The sequence below is a fragment of the Callorhinchus milii genome, unplaced genomic scaffold (assembly GCF_018977255.1).
Source record: "Callorhinchus milii isolate IMCB2004 unplaced genomic scaffold, IMCB_Cmil_1.0 Scaffold11, whole genome shotgun sequence".
Taxonomy (NCBI): Eukaryota; Metazoa; Chordata; class Chondrichthyes; order Chimaeriformes; family Callorhinchidae; genus Callorhinchus; species Callorhinchus milii.
This window is the reverse complement of record NW_024704752.1, coordinates 11753089-11772701: the sequence shown is the minus strand read 5'-3', so window position 1 is coordinate 11772701 and position 19613 is coordinate 11753089. Positions and strand designations below refer to the sequence as shown.

The 19613-nt window shown below is 42.1% G+C and overlaps 1 protein-coding gene and 1 non-coding gene across 5 annotated transcripts in view; one reads left to right on the top strand and one right to left on the bottom strand.

Annotated features, from left to right (window-relative positions):
- The first annotated feature begins 4220 nt into the window (after nucleotides 1–4220).
- ryk (receptor like tyrosine kinase) overlaps nucleotides 4221–19613 on the top strand; it is a 41216-nt gene continuing 25823 nt past the window's right edge. For 2 of the 4 annotated variants that reach the window (XM_007910036.2, XM_007909914.2), the window contains exon 1: nucleotides 4221–4511. In XM_007910036.2, the coding sequence (XP_007908227.1) occupies nucleotides 4337–4511 (175 nt within the window). In that variant the 5' untranslated portion in view covers nucleotides 4221–4336. The remainder of the gene's footprint in view (nucleotides 4512–19613) is intronic. The other 2 variants (XM_007910094.2, XM_007909975.2) reach the window with 1 other exon arrangement.
- On the bottom strand, nucleotides 12033–12104 carry trnav-uac. Its single transcript has one exon. It is a non-coding gene; the product is annotated as a tRNA-Val (tRNA).

Genomic DNA, 19613 nt, shown 5'->3' with positions numbered 1-19613 from the left:
AAAGACTGCTGTGGGGTATGCAGCCATACAGTACCTAAAGTGAATAGTCAGTCATGCCTCATTTTACAAGCCTCCATACTGATTATGATAGGCTAACTGTGGATGACAATGCAATCAAGTCCAACTTTTTCCTCAAGCAAGCATGTATTTCTAACATGAATCACAGCACAGCAATCAGGAGTGGCCAGTACTTTTTTTCTCTCTGCTCCATTGCCTACTCTAGTTTTGAGATCAGCTAACTCAGCACAGACCAGTCATCAAACCTGGGACTCTCCTAGTCTGTATGGCTCAGTGCCACAGCACACAGTTCATTTGCTGAGTAACCAGTAGAAAGGGAAAGTGCCTGCAACTAAGTTTTAACTCTCTATATTTAGAATCTAACAATACTTTAAGAAATTGAGCATATTTATTCAGTTAAAAATTCATAAAATACATAATTTTGTCGCAAAACACAACAAACATTGTCGATATTCGCTATCCACGATTTACAACATCCAAGTAACAATAATAAAATTTATGTCTCATTGCATCTGTTTTTAATGTATTTTTGTTTATGGTGATATGGTTACTTTTGAATTACATGCACTGCTAACTGGTTATAAAATAAGAAACAATTTTAAAATTGCTCTCTGGTATTTTCACAGGATAATTTTGGTCTGTATTTCATATTTTGAATCAAAATTATGTTTTCATTTTGCTGATAAATACTAATCCCAGGACAAAGTTCATATCATTACACTGTCAAAAATAACATGAAGAATTTTAACCTTTCATTTTGCATCTGGTTTCCATATATTTTTTTTGTAGTCATTCTGCTATTTTTATGTGATTATAAAATAATTTGCTGAGCTGCAGAAGTTCCTGGGAAACTGACAGACTTTTTTAAAAAAAAATTGAAGTCACTTTGCTCAACTCAATTACGTGTGATAACACTTATTATTTCCAACCTCTTTGATATTCTGCATTTTTTCAGTTCTAACTTTGAACAATCTTTGCTGAAAGCTTGCATATATTTGATGCAAATTATGTTTACTGGTGTATTTTAAAATAGTACTCTCCTATTTTCTCTCCTCTCATAAAGGCTTTATTAGATTGGAATACAATTCAATTCAATGATACCACACATCCACCTCATCCTAAAAGCCACTCTTCATGTGTGAGCCTAGACAATGAGATCAATTGGCTTCATATTGTTTAGGCTCATATATGAAAAGGATTTATAAAGGACACAAGGAAGGACTACTATCAATTTTATAAGCAATCCTTACCAACTGTGTGGACTTCTGTTGCTTTGGAGTCCTGTAGCTCAGTGGTTAGAGCACTCGCTTTGCAAGCGAGAGACCTGAGTTCAATTCCAGGCAGAGGGCGAAACCTTGGGCAAGTTTCCTTACTCCACACAGAGCCTAATAATAATCCCTCCAAAACCAAAGAAAAATAATAAATTGGTCATTTTCAATCTATGACTGTTTGTGGGACATTGCTGTGCGCAATTGGCTGCCGCGTTCGTCCACAAATATACAGTCAATTCATTTTACTGTGTGTTCTGTGAAGCGCTTTGGGACGTCCTCCCGACGTGAAAAGCGCTATATCAAACGCAAGGATTATTATTATTATTATTGTGTTTGGGGTCAATGAGGGAAAGTAAGTAACAGTTTCAGTGGGTGAAACTGAACAAAACATAGAGAGATGGGTTTGTTACCGGAAAGAGGAAGATGCAGTCAAGGTTTGGCAAGGCTTTGAAAGAATGAATGTGGGGTTTGACCAGAGTTTTTAAAGGCGACCACAAGTGACTTGTGGCCAGGTTCTTTGGCTGTACTTTCTGGACAGTCAGATTGTGCTTTTTATCTTCTCCATGCAAGTTCTTTTCCTCAGAACATGATGAGAGTAAGCGCTCTGGGACACTACCCTGCATGAAGGGTGCTATGTAAATGCAAGTTGTTGTTGTTGACAATAAACAGAAGGACACAAAGTAACATGTACTTTGTTACAGATTTCCAAAAATCCAGTGGATGCTGTGATGGTTAAATCCTTCAAAACATTTAGTTAACTTGATCTGCCTGAGAACATAATTAGATTATACAGGATAGGTGTAGACTGAGCTGAACAAATACTTCATGGGACACAATAATTCTGGACTGCTGAACTACAAAAGAAGGGAAATATAGAGGATCTAGGGATGGCTGGGAATAATCAGTATTTTCTGTTCGGTTACTTCTGGGGTTCAGGTAATATGATTACAAAACCTTCCTCCAGGATGCAGAGATGGGGAGGGGCGTGAAGTCTGATCCATGGTAGTCTGGGTTTTGCATGGTTGTAAGAGCACTTTTGATGGGTCAAATGGCCTGTTCTCAGTCACAAGATCACGATTGGTTCAGCCCACTTGATCCCATCTTTCCAGAATACCTACCTATCTCTTCCCATCACATTATCAACTTGTTTATTAAACGAGTTCACTGTCCCAGCCTCAATCACTTTTCCTGGCAACCTGTTCCAGCCATTAATTACCCTCTGGGTCAAGAAAAGAAGTCCTGATGTCTGTCCTGAAATTGCTTCTTGTCTTCTCGGTGCATCATGGAGTCCTATAGCTCAGTGGTTAGAACACTCGCCTTGCAAGCGAGACACCTGGATTCAATTCCAGGCAGGGCGAAATCTTGGGCAAGTTTCATTACTCCACACGCCTGATAATAATCCCTCAAAAAAAATAATAATAAATTGGTCATTTTCAATCCACGACTGTTTGTGGGACACTGCTGTGCGCAATTGGCTACCGCGTTTCGCCTACAAATATACGGTCAATTCACTTTACAGTCTATTCTGTGAAGCGCTTTGAGACGTCGAGAAGATGTGAAAAGCGCTCTATCAAATGCAAGGATTATTTTATTATATTGTAAAGTACCATTACAGGTTTGCTTTTTGAATGACATTTCCATAGACCTTACAGTGCTAAAGTATTGTTCAGGGGAGGGTGTACTCTTTGAATCCCATTGTCAGACTTGACTTCACAGTATAGTATTGTTCAGGGGAGGGAGTACTTTTTCAATCCCATTGACAGACTCTACAGTCAAAGTATTGTTCAGAGGTTATTATTATTATTCTCCCTTGCCGTCTTCAAGACCCATCTCAAGACCGTCCTCTTCGACCGTGCTTTCGATAACCCTGCTTCCCCCCCTACTGCCCTCCACTCTTCCCAATCCCGACCCCCCCCCCTCCCCCAGCTCGGGTCCAAAACGCTTGACTGTCCAGTGCCTTGGGATGTCCTCCCGATCTGAAAGCCGCTTTGCAAATGTCATTTTGTCGTTGTTGATTTTCTTTTAAAATCCCATTCAGAATTGTGGAGTCCTGCAGCTCAGCGGTTAGAGCAGTCGCCTCGCAAGCAAGAGAGGACCTGGGTCCGATTCCCGGCGGGTCGAAACTTTGGGTAAGTTTCCTTACTCCACACGCCTGACAATAACCCGTCGAGGAAAAAAAAAAAGCATGAATAAAATTGGGTCGCTTCGATCCGCCACTGTTCGTGGGACGCTGCTGCTGCTGCTGCTGTGCGCAATTGGCTGCCGCGTCGGGCCCGCAAAACATCTACAGCCAATGCGCTTTGCGGCGTATTACCAGTGAAGCGCTTTGAGACGCCTCGAAGGCATTGTTATTACTATTGATTATTACTCGAATTGTAGTGCAACCTCGAATGAGGTCATTGCACACTTGCTCGTGCACACGGTGCAGGTAGGGGGTCAGGAAGGGGTGGGGTGTGTGTGTGTGTGTGTGTGAGAGGGGGCGTGGGGGGTGGGTGTAAATGATCTGTGTTGTAAGTCAAGACACTCCAGTGTCTTGTATGAGTTGGTCTCACTCTCCCCCCACCACCCCCCCTCCCCCCAGCCCCGCCCCCTCCCCACACTACAGCCCCGCCCCCCTGCAGCCCCGCCCCGCCCACTTATGACGCTGAGGCGCGTGCGTACGTGCGTCGCCGATCGCCGCTCGCGCGTGCGCGGAGCCAGGCGCGAGCGCTGGCGGTTGGTGGCCGGGCGGGGGAGCCCGAGTGGGTCCGGTTGGGCTCGGGAGTTCTTTCTGCGTCCCCGATGCACCGCCGCGGTTCAGCGATGAAGACGCGGGGAAACCGCCCGACCCTGAACCCGACGGGTTAGAGAGAGAGAGAGAGAGAGAGAAAAAAAAACCCGCACCCACACCGCCACCACCACCACAACAACAACAACAACCATCGCCGCCACCGACACCGCCACGCGCCGCTGCTGCTGGAATCGCTGACCGGAGCTGGGGGGGGACGTTGGGGGTTCGCCGCCGTGGGCGGCGGGTCGGGTCGGGTCGGTCGGGTCCGGTCCGGGGAATGGCGGCGCCGAGCCGTTGGGGCCAGGGGGTCGCCTTGTTCCTGTGGCGCCGGCGGCTCCTTCTGGTCGTGTGGAGCTGCTGCTGCTGCTGCCTCTGCTGCTCGGGCAGCCTGGCTCTGTCCGGCCCCGAGGTGAACGTGTACATGAGCGTGGAAGAAGTGCGCAAACTGATCGGTGAGTTTTAAGCGCCCAACAAAGGGGCGGGAGGGAGGGGGTGAGAAGCGGTGAGTCCCAGCAGCTCGGGCCTACACCCCCCCCCCCCCCTCCCCCTCCCCCGCCCGCCTTTGCCCCCTTTTCCCCCTCACCCGCCGATGGTTAATTTCTGCACCTCGGGGGCTCGAGAGGAGCAAAGAAAAAAGACGTTAAACCGCCGAGTTGGAAGAACGCGTGGATTTTCGGATCGTTTCCCCTCCGCCCCAAATCGCGTAAGAAACTTCCCAGACCGATCACTTGAACCTAATCCCCCCTCCACCCCCCCCTCCCTCCCTCCCCGACCCACCATCACCCACCCCGAGCCGAGTCAGCTACACGCCGCAGGCACCGGATCAAACAAATGTGGGCGGCGGCGGCGGTGGGGAAGATAGGCCCCGGAGATAAATCTGTGGGAGTTGACGGTTCGCGAAGGGTGTTGTGACTCAACGTGGCTGCAGAGTGAGTTGCGCTCGCGAAGGGGCCACGGACGGGTGAGGAAAGGGGTCGGTCGGTGCGAGAGGAAATCTGCAACCCCGAGAGGTGTACATGTACCACAGTAAACAAAGAAACACACCGCCCCCCCCCCTCCCCTCCCCCCCCCCTCCGCCCCCTCCCCCCCTCCCCCCTCCGCCCCCTCCCCCGGCTCTGTGTACGTTAAACTGTCGTACACGGTCGGGGAAGTAAGGCGATCAGTTCGGAAAGTTAACTTGGTCCCAAGGCTGTGTGGGGGGGGGGGGCTGTGGGGGTGGTGGTCTTTGGTTGAACTGTCAAGGTGGACTGTCAATGCGAAGTGTAAGGTAATAATCCGCAGCAATTTACGAGACAACGTCAGTTATTGGTAAACGAGTGCATCTGAGTGCCACCATTTGAACCCGCAGTATTGATTATCTTTCGGGTGGATTGTTTTACCATCGTAAAATTTGTCCACGGAAATACCGATGACTCGTGTAAAAACGTTGAGCAGGTTACATGGTGTGATAAGATAAGGTGCAATAAGCAATCATCTGCAACTGTGGATTTCACAATTTTGACAACCGACAACGCATCGTCCTTGCATTTTATTTAGCGCCTTGTTACGCTTTTGAAACACCTCAAAGCGCTTCACACAATATACGGTAGAGTGAGTTCACTGTGTATCTTGTGGGGGAAACGCGGTAGCCGATTGCGCACAGCAGTGTCCCACAAACAGAATCATAGAATTATACAGCACAGAAGGAGGCCATTCAGCCCATCGTGTCTGTGCTGACTCTTTGAAACGAGTTATTCAATTCAATCCCACTCTCCCCACTCTCTCTCCATAGACCTGAAAACTTGTCCTCCCCAAATAAGTATCTAATAGTAGTGGATTGAGTGACCAGATCATTATTATTATTATTTTTTATATGACCTATACACACAGATCTCCAAAGTTGTATAAGTTATCTTTGTGAAATGATGTAAAAAGAGGTAATACAAAATGTGTTTGGTGGTTGTAGCTCCCTCCCAGCTGCACCTTGGGAAACTTCACTGATTACACAGAAACTTGTGGGATAAACATTAGAAAAATATTTGACACAGTGAAGCTAATTGGCAGTATATTTTAGTGCATTCACTGTTATGGAGGAATGTAATCTGCAAACAAATCTTATTAGTATGATTCAGTGCACTGAAGTATTGGGATAATGTTTTAGAATATTAATACATTCTGTTTATGTAACTTTTCTGGAAATACTGCTTTTGCAAATTATTATCTCAATACAGGAGGAAATCACATGATCATCTGTTTTATATGTAATATTGACACATTAAGACATTGATGCTTATATTTGTCCATATTTACAAATTACACTTGAGAAAGAGATTGGGGGTGTCTGATCTGCACCAGAAGAGTGAAGCTTGAGCGCTTGGAAATATCCTCTAACCTCTCTGAGGGTGCCACAGCTTTTAACCTATCCTATCCCATGTTTAGTATATGTATTGCAACATTTGGAGCTATTGCCTGTGTTATCCAGTATTATGTTACTGGATATGTCAAATTGCCTCGCGGGTAATTTCTGTCAAGTGGAACAATTATGTGTTTGTAGGAAACTATGGCAGCCAATCTGATTGCAGCAATGTCCCCTGAACAACCATGAAATTAATAACTGGAGGATGAAGCACTACAATGATAGTTAATAATGAAAGGCTTAGCATACCAGGTTGCCACAAGGGCCATCCTTGTCAGGGTCCACGAGCTCTCTATTCCCCCACTGGATTAATTACAAGATTCTCATTGTAATTTCCAAATGTTTCTATGCCCTTGCTCCATCTTCTTTCTGATGTTTTGCAGTCCTCTTTCCTTGCCCACTCCATTTACTGCACCCTTCGCTCTACCATTTAAGTTGGTGAGTTTTCAGCCACTTTGCCCGCAGTGTCTGGAATCTCTGAAAATGCTTTTGCCTCTCATCCTCACATTTTGCTTTTGAAACCCTTCTAAAACCCACCTCTTTGGTGACCTCCTTTTGCTCACCCCTACCCCCTTCCATCCCTGTAAATTAATTTGAGTTGTTGTTCTGCATTAAAGCGTTTTCAGAGAACATTTTTGGCAGAATTGATTCATAGATTAACATATATAATGAGTATGTTACTATTATAAGTGTGTGTATATATATAATATAAAAAGTATATAATATAGTATGTATGAGAAATCATCCTCATGAATATGGTGATAGACAGTAATTATGGATTTGTCTTGAGATCTAGTAATAATAATAGTGAACTCAAATAGTTTACACCCCAAAACTCTGGAAGAACGCTCCCTCCACCTTGCCGCTCTCTCCCCTTTTTCAAGTCCCACCTGAAAACTTTCCTTTTCGTCTGTGCTCATGGTCACCTGCCCCCCCCCCCCCCCCCACCCCCCAACTCAGACTCCACCACTGTTAAGCCCTCTGAGACATTACACTGTGTGGTGAGCGTTATATAAGTTCAAGTTGTTTTTACAGGGTTGTTTGGACCCTCAAACATGTGAATGGAAAACTCACGTAAGTGTGCAGAAGAAGTCACGCTTTGAGACATCGAGAAGACATGAGAAGCGCTATATCAAATGCAAGGATTATTATTATATTATAAGAAGTCAGTGCAAAATAAAAGGCTGGGAGAAGAGTAATTTCTCCTGAAATTTGGTCCACATTGTTATCATTTGTAGGAAAAGGTCAGCATGACATCTTCATCTCTTTGCATATAGAAAATATCTTTGCCTGTTTTTAGCCTTATGAGGCCCACAATGTTTTGGTAGGTTACAGTGGTGATTAAGATGCTATGGGAAATGTACATATTTCATCACAATAATTTTGTTGCATACAAGACACACAGTAGGCTGATAACATCAGTTTGTGTTTGTTGTCATCGATCACCTTGAATACATGTTGGACAGACTCTTTGTTTTGGTGGAGATTTCCATAAAAGTAAAGATGTTTGACAATTGGGCATTGGTCTGCATGCTGGTACGACATTTATTTTGGACTAATGCGAGTTCCATAATCATGTTCAAGAAAGGAAAGTTCATGCGGTGTTGGGTGAAGTCGTCACACAGCCTACGCAACATCATCATGCACATGATGCAGTTGTGTTTAATATTATGCTGTCAACACATTTTGATATAAAACATCTAGGTGTAAATGAAGGAAATTCCTATGGGGAATTGGTATAACTACCTAAACTAAATGTAGTGTGAATACTTGGTTGCCAATCCATGGATGCAATTTCTCTGTTCTCTAGAGGCACTGAATGTGCGTGAAGCATATTTTTCAAAATTAGACTAAAATGGTGACCTATGAAAGAGTTACAATATATAAGTACAACTGGTTACTGCAAAAGGCTCAAAAAATGTAGTATCATTTAATGACACTTCAGCGTGATACTTGGGGAGTGCTGCATTTTTTAGAGGTGCCGTTATTTGGATGAGATGATAAACCAAGGTCTTGTGTTCAGGTGGAACTTAAAGATTTGATGGCATTGATCAAAAAAGAGAATGGAGTTTGTAGCACATTGCTTTGCACAATATTGGCTACTCTGTTTGCCTGCAAATACAGTCACTTGTCAACTTTAAACCGTGGAACACTTAGATACATTTTGACTTAAGTACTTTTCTCAAAGGCAAGGATTATTATTACCCTTATGCTCCCTTTCCTTTGTTCCTAATACCCGATCTCTCCCCAACCTCTTCTCAACCTCTGCCTCCTCCCATCTACCTCCCTCCTGATCTCAGGTGGGACCCTCCAGCCTTCCTGGAGCTGCTTCTCTCTGCTTACTTATTATAATCTCCTTTTCTGCCTGCCATTTAACTCCATTTTGTTTCTTCCTTAGAAGAATTTTTTTTGTTTGCCCAATCCCTGTCTCATTGGCAAATAAGCAGTTTTTAAATGTGCGAGTCAGAGCAGGAGTAAGGAAATTCCTGCTCTGACTCGCACATTTAAAACCAGGACTGTCGTCTGAGCTTTGAACATGTGGAAAAGAGGATTCAGTGTGATAAAAGTCTGTGTTCAGGATAAATAAGTTTCTGGACTGCTGTCTGGTATTTGGGTACTCTTGGCAAAACACATAGTCTAGGACAAAGGTTACAAACCAATTATAGAGCTTTTAGAAGATGTAAGTTATGAATGTGGTAGAATGTTACTAATAAATATTTATAAATCTGTTTTTTCAGATGTCGCTATACATTGAATGACTTATGCCAAAAGATTGAATTGTATTCACCAGAAAAAAAATCATGTGTTTATTTGGCTATATTTGCATAGAGATTGTGCATAGACTCTGTAATCACCTTTACTTGCCTTCAAGGTCCCTAACCTGACAGATGCTTGGAATATTGGTTTGAAGAAATGCTAAACTGAAATCATTGTGTTATTGCAGACACTTTACAACAAAAGTGACATGGCACTTTTATATAGATATTTTGGATTCTTTTTTTTAAAAAGAAAATGACCAGTCTTGTGGTATTTTATCTTGTTGGATATTGGATCTCAGTGATGTCTCAGTTGCAACGTTTGCTCTCTTACGTTCAAGAACTCAATATTTTATTATTTCTGGAACACTCATGTGTTCCCAATGATATAATAAAAATCATGGATATAGCATCTATAAAACTTTAAACATCTCAAAGAGCTTCACAGGTAATTGCTGTTAATGGCATGAATATGTAATTGCAGGCAAAACCAGCAACCCTTATGTGCGTAGCAAGACCCCACAAATAGTCATGATGTAAATGATATTTCTGACCCAAAGGCAGGACGGTTACAAACAGCCTAGCTGACCCCATGTAATGATGTATTCTGATTGTATTTGACATTCAAATGACTTAAAAAATGATAACACAGAGGGAGTCAATTTGGCCTATTGAACCTATGTTGTTTCTAGTGTCCAATGGAGCCAATTGCTGTAGTAGCCAACAACCCAGCTCTTTGGGATGTCCTCCCGACGTGAAAGGCGATATGAATGTAATTTTGTATTGTATTACCAATTCCCTCGTCTTTCTCCATATCTTTTTAGATTATTCCACTTCTTTAAATTACTGAAGCAAGATTAATGACTACAAGTCATTGCATTGATTGCACCTTCCATAAGAGTTTTATATTTAACTACAACATTAAAAAAATGAAAACTAAATAATGTCAACATTGAAAATAGATATTGTAGTATTATTCATGATCATATATTCAAACTAAGATTTGAAAGTAGGCTTTTACTAAAATTAAAAGAGAGACCAGTAATCTTTTGAATTACAGGAGAAAAGAAATATAATTAATTGCAGGATCCTTTCCTGCCTGTTGTTCCATTTAACTTGTTTTTAGAACAATATCTAAATAATAAATTTATTATTGACATTTAACAATCAATCCTTGTGTTATTGGTATACAGATAAAGTCTCATTTAGACACCAGTATGATCCATGAATGAGGTAGGTGATCCTTGAATGGGTGTGTATGTAATTGGGAACCTTTGTGTATGGATGTGTTACAAGTATGTAATTCATTGAGTGGTTGAGATTATGTCCTAAATTACAAGAGTGAAGATTAAGAGTCTTAGAATTGCTTCCTTGTATGGGCTGAGCTGAAGAATATTGTTTTGACTTTATATGGGGATTTCATTCTGTGTTTGTAAAGGGTAGTGGTTGGTGTGCTTTGTGTTCTAGATATGTAGTGATAAAGGAAATGTTTACCGATTTATAAAGTAATTAAGTTTTAAAGCAGTAATTTATCCAAGAAAACTGGGAAGCATAGTTTCATTGTTCCTTAGTCATGCCTGGATAAATATTTCCATTATTCACACCTGCCCCAGAACTGGTCCCAATGTCACAAGGGATTGAATCCTTCACTCTATATTGACTGGCATGTGGCAAGGGAGTAATTCTGAGATTAAAACTCTTCCTATCCTGTGGATGATCATCCATTTTGATTCGTGTTCGGCAGCACGGATTTTAGTGAGTGAAGGTGGCTGTTGTATCAGCAGTATTATTTGCGGGGTGAGAGGAAGATTAGGATGTGAAAGGAGAAAGATTGTTTAGGATGGCAACAAGGGAGATTTGCAAAAGATTGGCAGAGATAAAGTCTGGGTAGGCAGAGGACCAGACAGGTAGAGTTTAGTTGACTCGAGGAGGATTGTGATGGAGTAGACTGATTTTTTCCCCTCCCCCTGGGATGGAAAGCAATGGTGGCTGGTTTGTTGGCAGAGATGGAGGTAAACAAAATGCAATACAATTTACATTTATAGTGCTTTTCACATTGGGATGACATATCAAAGTGCGGACTGGGCCCCATGTTGGGGTTGGGAGTTGAAGAGGGTGGGGAAGGGATAATTGACTGAAAGTGTGGTCAAAGGGATAATTCTTGAGGCAGCCTTTGAATGGAGAGAGAGCAGATACGAAGCAGTTGTTAGAGATGGCCCAAATCACAAAGGTTGGTTGATCCATAACAGAACTCAAGCAGCTACAGTTTATAACTTAAAAATATCCTTTAATGTAGGCTTTTAAAGTGACATAATCAGTAGAAACTGAAATACAATGGTACAATTCACACACATATATATATATATAGATATTTCATCAACTAAAGGCATTCACACTACGCTAATTAAAATGTACAAACAATTGAAAGACTTTGAATCTGTACCAATTAAATGGGGTTTGAATACAGTTTTTTAATGATCAACTTTCTGTAGGCAGCTGTGATTATAATTCTATATATAAACATTTTTAAAAATAAACTGTTCACTTCTCAAAGTACTGTATTCAGTTACTAATTATGGTTATAATAATAATCCTTGCATTTGATATAGCGCTTTTCACGTCGGGAGGACGTCCCAAAACGCTTCACAGAACACACTGTAAAGTGAGTTGACTGTATATTTGTGGGCGAACGCGGCAGCCAATTGCGCACAGCAATGTCCCACAAACAGTCGTAGATTGAAAATGACCAATTTATTATTGTTTTTGGTTTTGGAGGGATTATTATTAGGCTCTGTGTGGAGTAAGGAAACTTGCCCAAGGTTTCGCCCTGCCTGGAATTGAACTCAGGTCTCTCGCTTGTAAAGCGAGTGCTCTAACCACTGAGCTACAGGACTCCACAGTTGAAACTATAAGAGTTTTTAGCGGATCGGCTTCAGTTTTCAAAAGAATAAAGATAAAACAATAAATGCAAACAAATTAACCTGACATCAAGGCATGCTGTATATGTAGCATTTGTAGGTGGAAAGGTCTCAACAGAACATGCAGAATAAAATAAATGGCAAAAATTATCAATTACCTTTGGCTATCTTGGCTAAATTAATCATCCAATCAAAACCAAGTTATAAGGTCTCAATCTTTCCCTAAGAAAACAGGTTTTCAGTGGGTAATCAATTGTATAGCTATAGTATTGCTGAATTACATTTAGATTGCAAAAATACAAGTACAGGTATTGAGAATTAGGGACTTGCAGTCTATTGTAATCCATTCGACATAATAATGGGAGAACAATAAAGAGCCATAGTTATGCTTTCAAACATAATGAAACTTTGCAACAAGGATTATGAAAAAACTGCCTGGCCATTCCAAATCAATTATGTGGTTGGCTTCAGGGAACTTTTTCATTTCTATCCCTCGCTCTTTAATTTCCTGTTCCATTAAGTACAGGACAATACATACAGTTTGATGGTTTTTGCATTCTGTTTTGCACAATGTGTGCTTCTGTAGCTTGCTGTCATATCAAGGTTTGAATATTTGATTCTACCATCTTGACAAAACTAAAGATGGCTCAAAATTGAAGTAAGGTTACACTTTCAAAGATGGACCTGTATCTGGTATTAATTTTCAAGTATCCTGTCCTATGTTTCTGTTTGATAATTGTCATCATTTGCTTTCATTCCTCTCAGTTTTTTTATTTATATATATATACCAGTGATAGGAGGAGTCTCAATTCAAAGGTTAAAACCATAAAGAGGAAGAATAGCCCAGCAGAATGGGGCATCACCTCTACAATAACAGGTACAGTTTAGAATAAATAATACCATCACGAAAAAACAGATTTAATTTACTCTGAATAGATTGAATGTTTCCATTACAATGGGGCAAAGCCTTATAATCATTAAAAATTTAAAACTGAAGTCAGACAGTATTTTTTTTGGTAAACCAGGTATCTGGCCTGTGTGAAAACCATGGTCCGTATTTGAGTATCCCAAGATAGACTGATAATTCCATAAAGGTAACATTTCAGTTGCAGCTCATCCCATCGGAAAATTGACAAACTGAAATCATCTCATGAAGCATTATGCAGGTGAACAGAAATCATATCTGAACTTTTCTGCAATTCTAGATTCCATTTTTACTTGAGTGATATTTGTTAGAATATTTTCATGAAGAAGATTTGATTAACATTCATGAAGAAATTACACGCAAACATTTTAATGAAACAGAATTTCTTCCAAATTTAATTTAATTGAACCAACTGAACACATTTTCAAACTAAGTTTAGTATTTTACATATTCTTTTCATCTCAGGTGATATGTAAATCACATTCAAGCAAATAAAGCAAAACATTTGGGCACATTCGGTCCAGTGAAGTGTAATTACATGGGCTGTACTGGAATTTACCAGCATTTTCGAAAATGGTAAATGCTTAATGTTTTTTTAGTACATAGGACAATTTATAGTACCAACCTTCAAATTAAATCTCTGGCAAATTAAATTTTAAATTGGAATAAAATTTTGTAACGCAAGTGACGTGGTAGTGGTATGATTCTATGTGGAACTAATTTGGACAGCTCTTTCAAAGAGCCGGCACAGACACGATGGGCCAAATGGCCTCCTGTGCTGTATGATTCTATGAAGTGGTTCTGAAATCTGTCATCTAAAAGTGAGATGATGATTTCACCAGCTGAAAGATTTTTACTGAGTTATTTATCTCTGGCAAAACTTATTTTAAGATGTACTCAGTTGCATTTTTGTGAATGTCCTCAAGTGTTATCGACGTGAAAGACACCACATCAAACGCAAGGATAAATATTAAGCATATGGTTTCACTTTGGGACGTCCTCCCGACGTGAAAGGCGCTGTACAAGTGTACTGTTGTTGTTGATGGTCAGCAGCTGCATTAATGGGTGTTACTAGCATAAGTGGATCAAAATAAAAATACATTCAAATATTTTGAAAAGAAGGCTGGAGTAATTTCAAGGAGTTGGCTGATTGATATAAACTACTCAAGGCTTTGTTGTTTCTTTCATTAATGTTACCTGAACATCTCCATTACATTCCCATTTTATAACCCCTGGCTATTATTCTGTGTTTGATTTTGTTTCACAGATGAATGTGTGTTGCTTGAGCATGTTTTCTGATATGACATTGGAGCATGATGCTGATGATTGTAGACGCTCAGGTTTTTTAAAAAAGCATAAGATTCATGCATTGTTTTGGAAACAGTGATCTAGAATTTACCTTTAATGTTGCATTTTGCATGCATTGAAGTTGTTAATGCAGCCAGGGATGAGGGAAACTAAAGGAAACGTGCACTACAACACAGGATTCTTTTGATTTGAGGCTCACAGAAAGATTAGCACACCTACTGAAACAGGAGAAAATGTTTGTAAGATACTTTCAAAAACATGCTGATAAAAATGTTAGATTATGGTATCTTGTTACTTTAGATATCTAAATTTATGTTGTGAGGACAGATTAGCTATTGTAAGGATACTTGCTAAAGCAAGTTTGTAGTTCGTGAGTTACTTTGAAGACTGAGGAACATTCCAGCCCAAGAGTATACAACAATTGGAACCTGAAAGCAGATGGAAGTCTGTAATTACATTCTACATTTTTATACTACAGTTTCTAAATGTTTTAGAACTTTTTTTCAATTTATGGGAAAAATATCATGCAGCAAAAGCTGAAACATTTTTCCTTTTTTCTACTCCGACATTTTTCAAAAATGTAAAACGCTTTATGGCATTTTTGTGTACATGGGACAGTTTATTGTACCAACCTTCAAATGTGAATAAATAAAGAGGTTCCCCCTCTTCACCGAGCTCAGGCTGCCATCATTGTCAAGTACTTTGAGACGTGAAACGCAGTATATAAATTAAGGACGCCAAGGCTTGGGAACATCTGAGTGTGTATTGGAGTACAACAATAGATTGCAATAAAGTGCACTGTCTGGCAAGCATCCCACTGCTTGTCCAGCTCAGATCACCTACCCATTTGGTCTTTTGCTTGCAGAGTTCACTGGAGCTGAGTAAGACGAAACCCTGTCCCCAGCCTGCCCCTCCAGGTTGTGCTGATGAGACTGAGCAGTTGGTTTGTTATCGGCGGTGGCTTGGAGTACTGAAGATGTCCGAGAGTGCCACAAGCTTGACTTGATTTGGACTTTTCATTGCCAATCACCTTGGAACTAGCTTGGCTCCAAGGAGACCCCTGGAATTTTCTCATTGTGAATTAGATTGTGGCTGCAAGAGTCCCATCATCGGCAGACTTGGCATACAACTCTTAGCACTTTTTTACGTATGCTTCCTGTATAAGTTTTTTAAAAAAAGCTCTATCAGCTTCTAATTTTTGTCACCGATTACTGGTCGTGTTGTATACTGCAGTGTGTTTTACTTTTAACCATTTGCAAACAATACAAAGATGTATATATTTTCATATGCACATTGCAGTTAGTTTTCCTTTAAGGATTAGGGTCTGTTACAGAGAATAGCAAAGTCCCAGAGCAGTGTATTTTTCTCTAAATATTGTAATTTATTTTATTGATTCACCGTTTCTAATCAGTACCAAATCACTTATTCAGATTTTTGCAGAATGACTTTTTGCCTTTTCAGTGTTGCAATTGTGCACGGTGTTCCGTCAACTTAAAATATGACCTAGACATGTGAAATACACTAGTAAATAGCTAGTGCAGTATGGAACCCCTTGTCCTGTGCTTTCAAGTGGTAGGATGTAGCTTTGCTCTCATGACTCAAGAGTTTGGTAGGAGTGCAGCTGTGAGGAAGTGGAGAGGAGCAGTCATATATTCTTGAGGGGAACATCAGAGAGAATCTGGCAGTTCTTGTCTACTTCCAGTTGAATGGTTTCAAAGAATATGCAGGTCACCAATATTTGGAGAGAGACCACAAGGAAGAGCCATTTAAAGGGAACCTTGACCTTAAAAATATTAAAAATTCTCACCAACCCTTCTGCTGCAAATTGTTTGTCTGTTGAATACAAAAGCTAACTGGTGCTCTTCTGACATCTGTCGCTTGTGTGTGCAGTTTGCAGTTCATCTTCCATTTGACCAGCAATGGTACTTCATGATAGCTTGGTTACGACAAAAATGTAATTTTACGTATTCAGTCTCCTAGGGGAAGAAGAGTCTGTAATCACTTATAATCAATTATAGTCTATAAAACCTGTGCACATTTCTGTACAAAATCTCTCTTCGTATGTGTACCAGAATATTTTAGGGACATAATTATACTCGCACTTTCTCCTGCACAGTTTGATTACAAACCAATTTGCATCTTGTTTAATTGTAGAGGTGTATTGTAATGTCCTAAATAATGCTAAATATCTCTTATGGAGTGTGTAAGCAATGTGCATCTCTTGGCTTTTGGCGTGATACTATTGTATAGGGGCTTTTCATACAGGGGCTTTTCGAAAAGCCAAGTGAAGTTTATGAAGGCAAACTTTCCTGCAGTTTAGATTATTTGATATGTTATATGTTATGTGAGAGACTATTGCTGATCAGTGGATCCCACTATCCATTTTATGCTTGACTTAATGTATTCTTTGTTCCCAAACGGTACAACTTTATCTGAGTTAATAATGTGCTTTTATTGGTTGGGTCTAATGGGAAATGAAATTTGATTCTTGTCTTTTTCAGCAAAAAGCATGGAGTTGTTTAATGGATCATTTTATGATGACATCCGCAGACATGGGGTAAATTTCCATATGTATGCGGATGACACTCAACTCTACCTCTCTGCCTCCACCCTGAACTCCAGGACTACTGGCGTCCTGACCAACTGCCTGTCCGACATCAAGTCCTGGACGAGGGCCCACTTTCTCCAACTTAATGTCAGCAAGACCGAGGCCCTCCTGATTGCCAGTGCCTCCGCATCTCAGGTGCTGGCAGCATCAGCCTCCACGGCTGCACGCTCAACCTCACTAAGCCAGTCAGGAACCTGGGTGTCTTGTTTGATCCTGAACTGTCCTTTCTCCCCCACATCCACGCCATGACCAGCACTGCCTACCACCACCTCCGCAACATTGCCAGACTCCGCCACTGCCTCACCCCTCAGGCTGCCGAAGCCCTCACCCACACATTCGGCATCTCAAGGCTTGATTATGGGAACTCCCTCCTCATCGGCCTTCCCAACTCTTCCCTATACAAGCTGCAGATCATCCAAAACTCTGCAGCTCATGTACTCTCACGCACCAGGCTCCGTGACCCCATCACTCCCACCCTCGCCCGACTCCACTGGCTCCCCATCCCCCAGAGGATCGAGTTCAAGATCGTCGTCCTCACCTTTAAGGCCATCCATGGCCTTGCCCCCTCCTACCTCTCTGACCTGCTGACTCCCTACCAACCGGCCCGCTCCCTCCGTTCATCGGGCTCCGGCCTGCTCCATGTCTCCCGCCCGACCCGCCCTACCATTGGTGGCCGTGCTTTCAGCCTCTCTGCCCCCACACTCTGAAACACCATCCCACGGTCCCTTCGACTCGCTTCCTCCCGACCTGAAAGGCTCTCTATAAGTGTAATTTTGTTGTTGTTTTTATGAGTGTTTCAGTTTTAAACATCATTCACTATGGTAGGATCGGCAACTGAAATATTTCTTTACTGGCAGCAGGGTTTATCGGTCACTTTTGGAATTAAATGGTTTCCGAATATGGATCTGGAAATGGTTTCAAACTAAGGACGTGTTTCCCGTTGATCAAATTATCCAGAATGATTTCGGAAGAGGGGGGAAAAGCTATAGGTGAATAAAACAGGTGGATGTTAGTAATTCTCAGAATTTGCAGCAGGTGGTCCCGCACTTTGTAGTACATGATTATTGAAACCATAAAACCATGCAACTAATTCTAAAGTCATTTGTACAATGGTACCTAACCGAATAGTATGAGAGTGCAATGTTTTGCAAATGGCTTGTGCTTCTCTCCACTCATGATGATCTGATCCAAGTTGAGCAGTTTGTCTGTGAGTCTACAAGGGCTGCGAAGGAGAGAAAAATTGTGACCACAATTATGTTGTACTATTCTTTTGTGCAATGTGTTAGTGTACCATCGTACTTTATCATCAGGTCATTTTGTTAGAAGACAAAAAAAGGCAAGTACAACATGACAATAAGACAATTCCTTCAAATAATGCTTTTTCAAAGAAAGAACTTAATTGTGCATTGCCCTGATGGTTTTAAAAACAATTTAGGACTACAATTGAGCCTCAGTACAACAACAACAACAAGATTCCATTTATAGAGCGCCTTTCACGTCAGGAGGACGTCCCAAGGCGCTGCACAGTTGGGTCATGACCCGAGCAAGGGGGAAATGGTCAGGGTGAGGGGAGGGAAGGGAGGGAGCGAGGAGGAGGAAGAGAGTCGAGAGGGGAGCTGAAGGCTCGGTCAAAGAGAAAGGTTTTGAGACCGGCCTTGAAGGAGGAAAGGGAGGAAGCAAGGCGAAGGCACTGGGGGATGGAGTTCCAGAGCCTCGGGGCTGAGAGGCTGAAGGCCCGACCACCGATAGTAGGGGGTTGGGGCGGGGGACGTGGAGCAGACCGGAGCCAGAGGAACGGAGGGTACGGGCAGGTAGGTAGGGGGATAGTAGGTTGGAGAGGTAGGAGGGAGCAAGGCCGTGAATGGCCTTGTAGGTGAGGATGAGGATCTTGAAATCAATCCTCTGGGGGATGGGGAGCCAGTGGAGGCGAGCGAGGGTGGGAGTGATGTGGTCCCGAAGCCTGGTGCGGGACAGTACACGAGCTGCAGAGTTCTGAATGACCTGCAGCTTGTGGAGGGAGGTGGCGGGAAGGCCGGCGAGGAGAGAGTTCCCATAGTCCAGCCTTGAGGTGACAAAGGCGTGAACCAGGGTTTCAGCAGCGTGAGGGGTGAGGTAGTGCCGTAATCTGGCGATATTCCGGAGGTGATGGAAGGCGGTGCCAGTTGTGGTGCGGATGTGAGGGAGAAAGGACAGCTCAGGGTCAAACAAAACGCCGAGGTTCCTGACTGGCTTTGAGAGGTGGAGAGTGCAGCCTTGGATGCTGATGGTGTCAGCGCCTGAGGTGCGGAGGCGCTGACGTGAGCCAATCAGGAGGGCCTCGGTTTTTCGCACGTTGAGCTGAAGAAAGTTGTCTCTCGTCCAGGACTCGATGTCGGACAGGCAGGCTGTCAGGACATCGGTGGTCGTGGAGTTGAGAGTAGAGGAGGAAAGGTACAATATGACAATAAGACAATTCCTTCAAATAATGCTTTTTCAAAGAAAGAACTTAATTGTGCATTGCCCTGATGGTTTTAAAAACAATTTAGGACTACAATTGAGCCTCAGTACAACAACAACAACAAGATTCCATTTATTGAGCGCCTTTCACGTCGGGAGGACGTCCCAAGGCGCTATACAGTTGGGTCAGGACCCGAGAAAGGGGGAA